The sequence below is a fragment of the Antennarius striatus genome, chromosome 12, assembly GCF_040054535.1.
Source record: "Antennarius striatus isolate MH-2024 chromosome 12, ASM4005453v1, whole genome shotgun sequence".
NCBI classification, from domain to species: domain Eukaryota; kingdom Metazoa; phylum Chordata; class Actinopteri; order Lophiiformes; family Antennariidae; genus Antennarius; species Antennarius striatus.
Genome location: NC_090787.1, coordinates 18,041,538 through 18,054,260, shown reverse-complemented (window position 1 = coordinate 18,054,260; position 12,723 = coordinate 18,041,538). Strand labels below are relative to the sequence as shown.

Sequence of the window (12,723 nt, the reverse complement as noted above, 5' to 3'; positions counted from 1 at the left end):
CCAAGACATCATCTGTGAGGGAATATTGATAAAATGGTTAAAGTGGGACATTGTGATACAAACATGCCTCTTTAAAATCACAGGCCATCGAATTCCGTGTACTGTAGTGTGTTTCAGGAGGTCAAACTTTCACACCCACTTGGCAGTTCTGTCTCATTGAGAGCTAAGTTGAATTGCTGGTCCTTCAGCTCTCCACCCAGTTCCACTTTTTACATTTCACACAGACAACAAAACAATTCCTAAGGTATAAGTACTGATGACTGACACAGAAATATGGTGACAGAGATGGTGGAAGTATTCTTTGATTGTTGTCTAAAGCCCCACCCTTGGCTGGCCTTGAAATCTCCTCCCTTAAGGTTAAAAGCAGAAGGAATGACAAGGGTGTGATTGTAAAGAGCAGAGCAATCGAGCAGAGCTTTAGTGAGAGTTTGGCTGTCAGCAAATCAGATTTTTCTGTCAAGGTATGTACTCTATAACTTTCTGAACCCCTAGTCAATTTCAAAGAATAGATATTTCAAGAATAGATGTGGGGAAAACTGCTTTTGGAAATGAATAGTAATTTGTGTCATACTGTTCTTTTAGGCAGGTTGTAGTTCATGAAGATAGTTGTGGAAAAATTGATAAACATGCTGTAAACCAGGATTATGCAATCAAAGAGCAGGTTCACAAAGACTTTCTGAATTCACTTTGCTGTAGGGAATTCCTGACTGGTATATTGATTTCGGACGTCACACACATTCTGTTACCTTAAAAGTTCACGTCTCAACTTCCTGTGAAGATCTTTTGCTTGGCTTGAACTTTACAGAAACTAAAGTGGTCATAGCAAACATTAACATTTGCTAACCGATGCAGGTGGGACAGCAGTTTCTACCTCATTGGAGTTTTCAGTTTCATTAATTTCACTCATCACTCATACAACGTAATGATGTCATATCTAAAGCATATAGAAGACAGTCAAATCAGATTTCAGGAGCAGTGTGTTGTCAGACAGCATATTTGTTCTTTGTTTAATGTTAAAGAGTAAACATCCAATTCTACAAGAGAATCTTCCAATTCTACAAGGTTCAAAAAGGGAGATTCCCCTGTCATTCGTTCATCTTTGATCAAATGTATGTGGGTTTTTTATTAGTTTGCTTGCTTGTTTTGTTTGTTTGTTAGGCAATAATCAATCTCAACAATTCAAAGAGCTCCTAGACTATTTCCATTTTCTTTATTAATGGCTCAGCATCTCTTACACATGTAAAACATGTAGAATATGTAAAACTGTGTAACTGCTTAAACACGTAAGTTAAATCAATAACAACTACCAGTAGACCAACAAACAAACAAACTGTGTGACTATGAAATGAGCTAAATTTACATTTACAGTATAATTTTCTGCACAACTTATACAAAGGTGTGTTTAGAGAGGGTGTGTTATGGGGGGTGGGTGTGTCATGTCAGTGTAGATCAAGACAAACCAGTTTATGACCGTTTCATCTCTGAGTTTGGGGTTGGACATACTTTATCTGACAAACGCCGACTTTAGACACAGTGGCCGACAAAAGTCAACCTGATGTGACACAAGACAACTTATATGGACTAACTTTGCTACTACAGATTTAGTATAATGCCAATAAAAAGCTCTGAAGCTTTCCTTCCTCTCAACTGAATTTAGATGTGTGTTGATCTCATGTCAGTGTGTAACCTGTGAGCTCACACTGGCATCTAGTGGCTGATGTATTGGAACTTCAACATGTGACGTCTTCCGTTCTCTGCTTTTATGCTTGCAGATAAAGATCCACCATGAGTAGTAGATATGTTCGTAAGTATTTCATTTAATATAGAAGCATCAAATCAGAAAATACTAATTAAAAATATAGTGCTTGTACTTTAAATATCAAAGCCAAGATTCAAAGTTTGGATTTATTTTACCCTAACCATGTAATTAAAAATGCTATTGGACTGAGTATGTTTGAAGTTGTCGTCAGGGAATTTGTAAAGAATAAAATCTTTACCTGCCTTACACTAATTATGATTCTACACCAACCATTCAGCACAGTGTTAAAAGTACATCATCTTGAACTTCACAGAATTATGTTTTTTTAAAATCTGTCCAACAGCAATAGCAATTCAGGCAGTAATAATGTACTCCATATTTAAACAGCAAGTTGTTCTTGTGAAATATAAATGAAATATTTGAAAATAAATGAATGAAATTTAATGAAAAACATTTAAATTGAATGAACAGCAAGCTCCTCTACCTGTGCTGAAAGATATGTGTACATTAAAATGAAAAAAAATTGAAGGGATTAATTTATGGGGAAAAATAAAAATTGCTAAAATTCACATAGATATTGTCATGTTTTTTTAACAGGTTTCAATTTATTAAATTAAATCTTGACTTTGGTTTGCAGCCAAGTACAACACAGAAAGCAGCTGGATAACAGTAAAGACTAATGACGATGAAGACAAGTAAGTCATGCAAACAAAATCAAAAACCAGACCAAACATTCTATCCTTTTTTCCAATAAATATCTTAACATATTTCCTATACTATTATGTATCAACACATTATGGGAAAATTCCTTGTATGTGAAAATTTTTTTTAATAAACCTGTCACCCACCACAATACCTGTGGTGTAATGCTGGGTGTGACACAGTTCAAGACTGCTTTCTCTCATCTTAAAAAACTTCCTTCTGCATTTTTTGTGTGTTCTTTTACATCACATTGTTGAGTCATCTATTTTGTATGAGTGAAAAGGGTGTTAAGACAAATATTTCAACTTTTTCCTCAAACAAGGACACAAAAAACAAATTAATCCTTTGTGACTGGCTTGAAGTATTCATCTAACTTTATTTTAACATGCTGTATAATCCTTATAGTTCCCTGGTTGATGATGCTAACACCACAACGCGTCCAACTTCTGTGAAGGCTCTGACTCAGAGGTGTCTCTTTGTTTAACACAATTATTTCTGTTGTTGATATACATCAATTTATTTAGTGACTTATTTGTTTCCAAAATGACTGACAATTGTTTGGGCATTTTCTTACTGCAGATTCAGTTCATTGCAGGATGAGCCACCAAGCAGGTTGGTACAGTATTCAGTGAGCATTACTTTCTTGTCCTCATCAGGCAAACATGCCTGTTTTAGTAACCAGATTTCTGCCCTAATGATCAACTTTTCTATTGGCAGCACGTATTCTTCAAACAGGAGTACATCAACCACCAAAAGGTACACATTTCATAGACATCTCAACTAAATCAACAATATCCAGGGATTTTTTATAGGGAATTCTCCAAATAATATTACTCTTTTTTGAAGTCCATATTCATTTCCTCTGTCAGGGATAATAAATTCTAATAGGACATTTAGACTTCTCTAAAAAATATGTCAGGCATGGACAACTGAAGATGTTTTGCCGATATGTGCCAGTGGATTGTAATCTGGATCTGGAAGTTTGAATCTGTGAAGGCTCGAGTTCAAAAAGGATCACACAAGTAATAAAATATGTCCGAAAAGTCCAAAGTTTACTTGATATTAAAATTAAATTTAAAAAAATAGGGCCAGAAGTAAACACAATCAGGTAAAAGCATCAAAACAAACGGGTCCAAAAAATTGCAGACAAAAAGGTCACTGTAACTAGAGATTCATGGTGAATTCATTAAATTGTAGTACACTAATATTTCATCTGTGACAAGATCAAAGATGATCTTATAAACTAAACTAAGTTTCTGAATGAATAAAATCAGGTGAAGTGGCATGCTAGCAGGAAACTATTCAATGGCAGGAAGTAAAACAAACTGAAATACACAAAGGAATGATTCTATAAAATAAAACAGGAAGTGAAAATAATGAGACATCGGAGAAATATATACAGTATTTGTTGGGGGGGTTGTGTATTTAATTACATTAAGGTAACAGAGAGAGTTACAAACATGCCACTTCCACCTATATGTAGCTGAGATGAAGCAGATTCAGTCTCACTCAGTTTGATTTCATATGAAAAGTAAAAATCTATATCTTAACAGGAAAAAAAATTCTAGATCCGCGTTACGGAAAATCACATTTTATTGGACACAGATTTATTTAAATTGTGCAGGTTTTATTGACAACGGGTTTCCACTATTTTCTAGTCACCCATGAAATGGTTGCAAAAAACAATGAACAAAAAACAATGAACCATATCCTATCTAAGTGTTTTGTTAAATTGTTTGGCATTTTTCCTCATTTAGCACTACTACCCGGGTGACCAAGGATGGAACCACAGAGACCACTGTCACCACCACCACCAAGAATCTTGGGTACAACTATAACAGTTTTAAAACGCACCGACTGATCCAACAACAATTGTGTGTCTGTTTAATAACAGCTGACTTTTCTTTCAGTTCTCCCACCAAATTCTCTGAACGAGTCTTGTCTTCAAGCCAAGGGTAATATTGTGTTTTTTACACATACTAAGATCCTTTCCTTTAGTAAAAGTGCAGCTGCGTGTGACATCAAAGCTGCAGAATACCAAGGCTTTATGCATCATATAACTTGTGTGTGATTTGCAAGCAGGCCGCAGTATTCATCCTACTCTCCAACTAGAACAACCAAAGTGACGGATACATCTATTACATCCAATGAAGAGTGAGCTATTGTTGGATTACCTAAAATATCGGATGTAATAAAAGTGAATAAATAAATAAATAACTGAAGAATTTTGCTCTACATCTTCCATTTAACCTGTTTGTCTTTGCAGCGCAAGTAACAAACTTTACGATACACTCCTCCCCTCATCTATCAAGGATCCTTCATCATCCACAACCTCATCCTCTACCAAACTAACCGAGATAACTGTTACCGGCAACAAAAAGTAAGAAATCACATGATTCAAACTTTTTACAGAAGGATTGAAACTGTACACCACCAACAATTTAACCTTTGTGTTTGTGCAGCGCAGACAGATTTAGTGATCAAGACCTCACCTCAACTATCAAAGATATCTTATCACCTACACACAGGTAATGTTTTACTGTCTGAGACATAGAAAACAAATTGATTGTGATGTCAGACAACCAGTAATTATATATTCTAATATGGTTCTTCTTATGTTTTACACCAAAAGGATTGTGTCCAGTACTGAGACGGTGACGGTGAAAGGCAGCCCTGAGACTCAGTACGTTCACTCAGTTGTTTGTATTGCAGAAAGAACCTGAAGAATAATCGAGTTTGAGCTGCGGTGGTTCACACAGCACTGCTGCTGCATTATACTGTATTTAAAGGTTAATGAATCAAACGACTTAGCAGCTGCCGTTCTTCAGTTTTCATCATCCTGAAAAGATTTTAGTGATTTTAAATCTGGGAGAAGAAAACAAATTCTCAGTTGTTCCCCAAGTTTCAGTTGTTGGGACACTGCTCTTCAATCTCAACATACTTGATACTCAACTACTTGATATTATAAAAAAAATACTTTGCTAACTTTTTTTTTTCCAATGACACACAATTGTGTTTTCATCATTTTCTTCAGGCCCGTTAACAAACTAGTAAATTGTACCAAAAACATTTCATAACATTACTGTTGATCAAATCACCAATCAGGAAGATTTTATCAGTTTGGCTGTACATCCAAATTTAAAGCACTTAGAAGGCTGCCACACAAACATCACTTCAGCGCTGAAATCCTTTTACTTTCATCATGCAGATCTTCATACTCGCCCTACTCGAGCTCTAGAACAACCAAGGTGACTGAGAGGATCATCAGCACAGGGTGAGTCTTTGTCTGATTATTTTAATTAAAAGTGTGCGCAGAAAGATTCAAACTTAACATTTAAAAACCTTTGTGTGTTTCACAGTTCAGAGGACATCACAGATGCACCCTCCTCTCTCAAGTATGAGTGGACACCCACAGACAGGTAATATTTTCTTCATCAGTTTAGAAAACTACCTGATTGCGACACCAACAATTCAGTAATTACTGTATGTGTTCTGATACGTTAAATTTTGTTTTCCCAGTCAAAGACTCGTGACTTCTACTGAAACTGTGACTGTGAAAAGCAGCCCTGACAACAAGTGAGTTTCATCGCATGTGGACTATTATGAGGACGGTGTAACGTCTTGGTGAAAATGTGTTCTGTTTAGTCAGATGAAAGGACTTTGTATGGTTTCAAAATTGTTATTTAAGGTGTATACTTATGAATTTGTTGTCAGTCAAACTAATCAAAATAGAACATCAAGCATGAATCAGTCTAGAGGGTGATATGATCCTTCATCCCAAATGAAGTGTAGAGGGGTCTTCACATCCATTCCTGCTGAAGACATAAGATTTGCAGAAGAAAAGAGAGATAAATATTAACTGTGACTTGATCCTCAAAACAACAGCTTCAAACTATCCTAATATAATGAGCCTTCGTAACTTAGTAGAGTGGATTTCTCTACCAAACCTAAACATCTAACAGAAATCATTTTAGTAGTTTCAAGGGGAAAAATTTTTTTTTCATCGTAGTAGAAATTCTGTATATCCAGAAATCTGCTTAAAAATTTAACAAATTCTTTTGTGGAAAACGCATTAACTCGCAGAGACGACAAACCTAACCTGAGCATTCCCTCAAAAATGACCCTTCACTACTTAAACTACAGTACTATTAACATCTATTAACATTACTGTATTTAAAGGGTTCTGCCTGAAAAGCAATGGGTTGTGGTTTAATTTTAATTAGCAAAATGATCAAAAACCATAGTCTGACTCATTTTGTAACAACACATACTGTAAGTATAAGTCAGTATAAGTACAGTAAGTATATACTGTAAACAGGTATACTCACTTCATTACCATACACACCTGCCGACAGTCCCAGGACTGAAAGAAATGTGTTTTGATGGTTGTGTTACTCCAGGAAAACTTTTACACGATGACTAGAACATGAAAAACAACCAAAGATTTTTCAATAATCTGTGACAATGAGATCATTTAAGAAAGATAAACCATCATTTATCAATTTTATTATGATAAATAATGATTGTACTATCACTGATTGTTGTTACTCTCTACAGGCCTGTGGATGATCTGTATGGCACCCTGCTGCCAAAGGGCATTACATCTGATCTGTCTTCTGACAGGTAAGACGTCGCTACACACAGCACCTTAAACCTCCCATCAGTCAAATATCACACTGTTATTTTCTCAACCACACCAGTATCAGACGGAGAGAGATAGTCACAGTGAACAGCAGCAGAGGGTGAGTGCAGGAAAAGTATTACTGAGACCATCGTCATTATTTACATTCACGGTTCCTTTATTCCAATGTTTTTCTACTCTTGTCTTTGTCTCATGTAGAGGAGAAAGCCCAACTTACCCATTGTCATCCTCCACCAAGAGAACCAGCAGGTAAACATGACATTTCCATGTTGTAATTCTAGATACCCAATAACTCAAGGCAAAGGCAACTTTATTAGCGCATTTTAAAACAACAATGCATTTTTAAAGGATGTGGAAATGTGTGAGAGTAGAGTCAAAGAAACACAGGAAATGGTCCTACATGATACAAATTGCTTTAAAGCATTTTGAAACAAATTGAATGAAAGCTTAAATTATAGTTTTTAAACATTACCATTCATGCATCGCAAACATTTCACAAATATATTTTTATTCAGACTCAGCAAGGGATTCAACCCAAACAGTGTGGTATTCATTGTGTTTTTAGTTTTAAATTAATTTTCACTTATCAGCTTATGAAATCATGATGGTGGCTGTATGTGACATGATAAAGATGTACAATGTTATCCATCTTCCTGATTATATTCAATAGTAACATTTTCAAGCTAGCGATACACAAAAGGAACATCTACTATTATGTCAACAGGTCAACAAACCTGATTGAGATAATAAATTTATTCAATACCATAAATTGTTTATTTAAGTATCACCGTTATATTTTATAAAGGAACAATTTCTTCCCAGATTGGAAAAGCCATTCTTTAATCAAGTACTTTTATTGAAAATTAACCTCCACAATTCAATAATTGATACGTTGAGCTACTGTGATTTTTTTTTTTTTTTTTGAAAGTGGACTTGATTTTCTCTGGAATATTCTTTTCACCTAAAAGCTTCTCATAAATGGATACACATGGTTAGATAACAGTGATGTCACACATAATATAAATTAGAACGTCTGAAGTAGATGAACAGATAAAATATGAGATCTTAAATGGGATGTGATCCTTACAAAAGCTTCTGAAAGTCCTACATTTTATGGAGATCAATGGGTAATGTTCTCACCCAAACTATGTTACAGTACAAAATACAGGAATAAATTAAACAAGCAACGATAAAGTGAAAACCCCAGTAACTTTACAGATGACACTAGAGGCATTTCAGAAGACTCAATTATCATTTCAGATTAAATCCTTAGAATATTTTTTTTGTCACAAAAAATGATAAGGCAATTTTTTTTTTTAAATAGACTATCTTCAAAGATAGTCTGTTTGGTCTGAATCATTTATAACAGGGATTTAAACAAGCATTAACATTAACCAATGAAATGAAACCTGAATAAGAGACAGTAAGGCCAAAAGTTGTTGGAGACAGGATATTTGAGACATTGAACAAATTATTAATATCAATAAGGGACAAGAATGGTCAAAAATTGGACCTGTGTGATTCCAAACTGTCCAAAATAAATGCTTCTGTGATTCCATATCCAATTCTTTCTTTTTTCTCACACACAGCTACAGTTCATACGACGAATCTATCCCCACCTCCCGCATCACCACCTACAGCGTCAGCAGTACACCCAGGTAGCGACCTGACACTCAGTCACACACCTTTTTCAATTACGTCTTTGCTTATATAAGAATGTGCCTGACCTGTAGCATGTTTGCCCAAACAGTGATGACTACAGCCGGGAGAAGAGCAACTCTCTCTCCAGAACAACCACCAGGTAGGAAACAACGCATTGAATGCCAACCTTAAGACTTTTGTTCCAGTCTGAATATGTACAGGCCTATCCTCAGAAACAGTCCCACCCTTCCAAATGAATGAACCAGTCATGTGATCTGTGGTTTTGTCTTTCAATAGTTATGACTACAGCAGCATCTCAAGCCCAACTCTCTTCACTCCGACATCATCGTTCAAGAGCAGCAGGTATTCTGGGATATTAGTTATGGTTGGGTTCAGTATTGTTAAATGAAAGTAAAGCAAGTCTGTGTCACTTGTAGAACCTGATAAGCACGTAATCTAACTCATGTAACTCACAGCATGTCAGATGACATTCTGGCAGATCCGCTGTCTAAATCCTCCAGTGAGAGCGTGTATGCTCCTGCTCAGAGGTAGGACAAGTGTGACAACATTCTCTCTCCGTCTTGGAAAATGTAACTGAAAAGCAAACAAGACAACAGTTATGCTTGTGTCTCCATGACACCGAACAGAGTTCTGAGCTACCTGCAAACTGTAGAATGCTAACACGATTTGAGCGACATGACGTGTGTTGGCAACCATAAAGGTCTGAACTTTAGGGATTTTCTTATCCCAAGGTTGCAGCTCACATATTTGGGAGTAAGTGTGAAGAATGTTCTCCCAAAATACCTTTTCCAAGATCGAGACTGAACTTTTCAAATGTGTTAAGCTTCTTGAAATTAATTTATTGAATGTTTTCTCATAGGACTATGCTTGAGAGAGACCTGTGCACTTCCTGCCACACACCCTTCAATGGTGATGCCAAGATGCTGTTGGATGACTTGAATGTCAAGTGTCACGCTTCCTGCTTTAAAGTGAGCAGATTGGTTTAATCTCTTTTTCCATTGGAGTCAGCAAAAAGTGGTGGTTTGAACAAGGATTACGATACTTACAGTAATATAAGCAGATATTATAACACTCAAAAAACTCTATTACAGGTTGAAACATACCTAACTGTAATTAGAAAAAAACATGATCAATTAGTTATCAATTTTTTTTTCAAATAGAAGCAGCATGTTGGCCAAGTTGGAAGAACAAACATTTATAACACTGTTTTTATTTCATTAGTAATAATGCTTTTAGAAATCTGTGTGTGTGTGTGTGTGTGTGTGTGTGTGTGTGTGTGTGTGTGTGTGTGTGTGTGTGTGTGTGTGTGTATGTGCGTGCGTGTGTGTGTGTGTGTGTGTGTGTACACATCTTACATACATTTCACATACATCTTGTGTGATTTAAAGTGCGTGAATTGATGTTTAAAATTTTTAATCTGTCAATGAAACCCCAGGAAAATAATTCCAAATACCAGAAAAAAATTTTCTGCTGTTAATATTCTTTCTGAATTTCCATCACTGGCAAAATGATTTTATCAGGAAGTTTGCATCTGACTGCTCAGTGTGTTTCTTGCCTCACCTGAGTGTTTGCGTCCGACAGTGTGAAGTGTGCAACAGCACTTTGGGTAATCTGAAAGCTGGAGACACGGTCTGGATCTACAGACACATGGTCCACTGTGAGAACTGCTTTGAGATCACCAGAGGTAAAGCATTAAGGAAGAGAAGAGTTAAAGTTTTTTAATGGCTGTGTAGTAAATGGTTAATTGATTGTGTGATATTTTTCTCCCACAGAAAAGTGGCGTCGTTGAGCATCATTGACAACGCGAGCAAAGAGGAAAGGGGTTTCCTCTTTATCACGATGTTTTGGGTGGCGTGGGTTCTACTAGACGTGTGCTCTTACTCTGATTGAGCTTTACTTTGGTGTCTTGGGTGGCATCTGTTAGATGATTAGTTACATGACAAATTTAAGATTTTGTTTCATTGATATCCTACGCAGCTACTAGTTGTAAGCAGTGTGAACTTTATGATAATGCTGTCTCTTATCTACCCCTTTCAAAAATTGTTGAAAGTATTTTCATTATTCTCTGAAGATTGCAGCCTGCCTTATGTGAAACACAGTTGAGACATTGCAATATTTTGGGCCGGGTTTTTTCTTTGTGCAATAAAAGGAATAATATATCTTGCTAACATCAATAAGATGCATTGATTCTTTTGGTGACTAGATTCCCTGTCCTTTGTTTGTATCTTTATTTTGGCTTTTGTGGCTATGAATTTTTGTCTCTTTATCAGGAACAAATTGATTGTTAGGAGAATAAAGCAATGACAAGGACTAGGAGGTTTTTGAAGAGTAATATACTCCTATAGTTCTGTTAATTGAATTAAAATGCTACAGTAATGCTTGAATTGAAAAATAAGTTAAATTTATTATAAAACAATTTCTATTTAAACTGCCTTTCTAATCAAGCAAACCCCCATAGTTCATCATTATATTCTAAAATTTAATGGGTTTTAGACAGTTTGAGTACATTTTTAAAAAATCCCACATGTGCAGGATCTCTAAAATGTAATATAAGTTTATTGCAGCATAAGCACAGTTGCTATGTGTCAATAAGTCTGGCAGAAAGTCTTTGGTACTTAAAAACTTCAGAAAGATTAAGATGAAGGATATCTGCCTTCAGGTGCAGTGAGATTAATCCCCCAGGATGGTGATGGTGGTGGTGGCTGATGAACCTTTTGATAATTAAGATGGTGAATCTGCGAGAACAGGGGGGTGATGGGTAGGTGGACAAAACCCACATAACTGGAGAGACAGAAAGAAATTTGTTTTTTAATGCAGCAGCACGAAGGTAAAGTAAAAATGACAGTGTGTCACTGTTCTATTGGATAGATGTGATCAGCTGACAACTCTTTTGATAGCCCCAGACTATTTCAGTGGGAAACTATGAATAAGCAGGGATAGCAGTTGTGAACAAGCACCATCCCCTGAAAGGATTTGTAATGGTCTCTGGCTTTTTTTCTTTTTCAAAATAAGAATTCCAGTTATGTACTAAACTTCCATGAGTGTACAGTATCTCAAGAGTTGTCCTTGTTACAATACTAGTGAGACAATCTTTGTGCAACCATTTGTTCCTGTGATGAGGTCAAATGAGCTCAAACACCACACCAAAGAGACTAAACCTGATTTAAAAGTATTACATTTTTCTGTTCACATAGTCTCTGAAAAAAACAACAACAGATTTATGTCTCAACAAAGCCCAAATGTGAACATAGTGCTAGTGAGGGTTGAAAATCCATCCATCCATCTTCAGCCGCTGATCCGGGGCCTGATTGCGGGGTCAACAGTCTCAGCAGGGATGCCCAGACTTCCCTCTCCCCAGACACCTCCTCCAGGGGGATCCCGAGGCGTTCACAAGCCAGCCGAGAGACATAGTCCCTCCAGCGCATCCTAGGTCTTCCCCGAGGCGACCAGGAGGCATCCAGAACCAATGCCTGAGCCACCTCAGCTAGCTCGAGGTGGAGGAGCAGCAGCTCTACTCCGAGCTCCTCCCTGGTGACTGAGCTCTTCACCCTATCTCTAAGGGTGCATCCAGCTACTCTACGGAGACAACTCAATTCAGCCGCTTGTATCTGGGATGTTGTCCCTTTGGTCATGACCCAAAGCTCATGACCATAGGTGAGAGTAGGAACGTAGATTGACCGGTAGATCGAGAGCTTCGTTTTGCGGCTCCTTCTTCACCACGACGGACCCATGCAACGACCGCATCACTGCTGAAGCTGCACCGATCCGTCTGTCAATTTCACATTCCATCCTCCCCTCACTCGTGAACAAGACCCCAAGATACTTAAACTCCTCCACTTGGGGCAAAGACTCTCCACCGACCTGAAGAGGGCACACCACCCTTTTCCAGTCGAGTACCATGGCCTCAGATTTAGAGTTGCTGATCCTCATCCCACTCGCGTCACACTCAGCTGCAAAC

The 12,723-nt window shown here is 37.1% G+C and overlaps 1 protein-coding gene across 3 annotated transcripts; it reads left to right on the top strand.

Moving 5' to 3' along the window:
- The first annotated feature begins 347 nt into the window (after nucleotides 1–347).
- Nucleotides 348–10,992, top strand: scel (sciellin). Of its 3 annotated transcripts, none has more exons than XM_068329338.1 (25): nucleotides 348–461; nucleotides 1,773–1,804; nucleotides 2,397–2,454; nucleotides 2,867–2,929; nucleotides 3,041–3,073; nucleotides 3,179–3,217; nucleotides 4,219–4,287; nucleotides 4,372–4,416; nucleotides 4,541–4,615; nucleotides 4,728–4,841; nucleotides 4,924–4,989; nucleotides 5,094–5,144; nucleotides 5,670–5,735; nucleotides 5,821–5,880; nucleotides 5,981–6,037; nucleotides 7,019–7,084; nucleotides 7,162–7,203; nucleotides 7,302–7,352; nucleotides 8,693–8,761; nucleotides 8,854–8,904; nucleotides 9,042–9,107; nucleotides 9,221–9,292; nucleotides 9,625–9,733; nucleotides 10,347–10,449; nucleotides 10,538–10,992. In XM_068329338.1, the coding sequence occupies exons 2-25, from the start codon at nucleotides 1,786–1,788 to the stop codon at nucleotides 10,552–10,554; spliced, it is 1,461 nt and encodes a 486-aa protein (XP_068185439.1). In that variant the 5' UTR covers nucleotides 348–461; nucleotides 1,773–1,785; the 3' UTR covers nucleotides 10,555–10,992. The 3 variants fall into 3 exon arrangements, with proteins under 3 accessions (XP_068185439.1, XP_068185440.1, XP_068185441.1); XM_068329339.1 differs by having other exon boundaries at nucleotides 4,544–4,615; nucleotides 10,538–10,986; XM_068329340.1 differs by lacking the exon at nucleotides 9,221–9,292 and having other exon boundaries at nucleotides 10,538–10,985.
- The last annotated feature ends 1,731 nt before the right edge of the window (nucleotides 10,993–12,723 follow it).

Excerpts from the sequence above, each read along its gene's own strand:
- scel (XM_068329338.1), top strand. Across the intron at positions 4,417-4,540 it reads GTCTTGTCTTCAAGCCAAGG|CAGGCCGCAGTATTCATCCT; the intron begins GTAATATTGTGT and ends GTGATTTGCAAG. Across the intron at positions 5,145-5,669 it reads AAAGGCAGCCCTGAGACTCA|ATCTTCATACTCGCCCTACT; the intron begins GTACGTTCACTC and ends TTCATCATGCAG.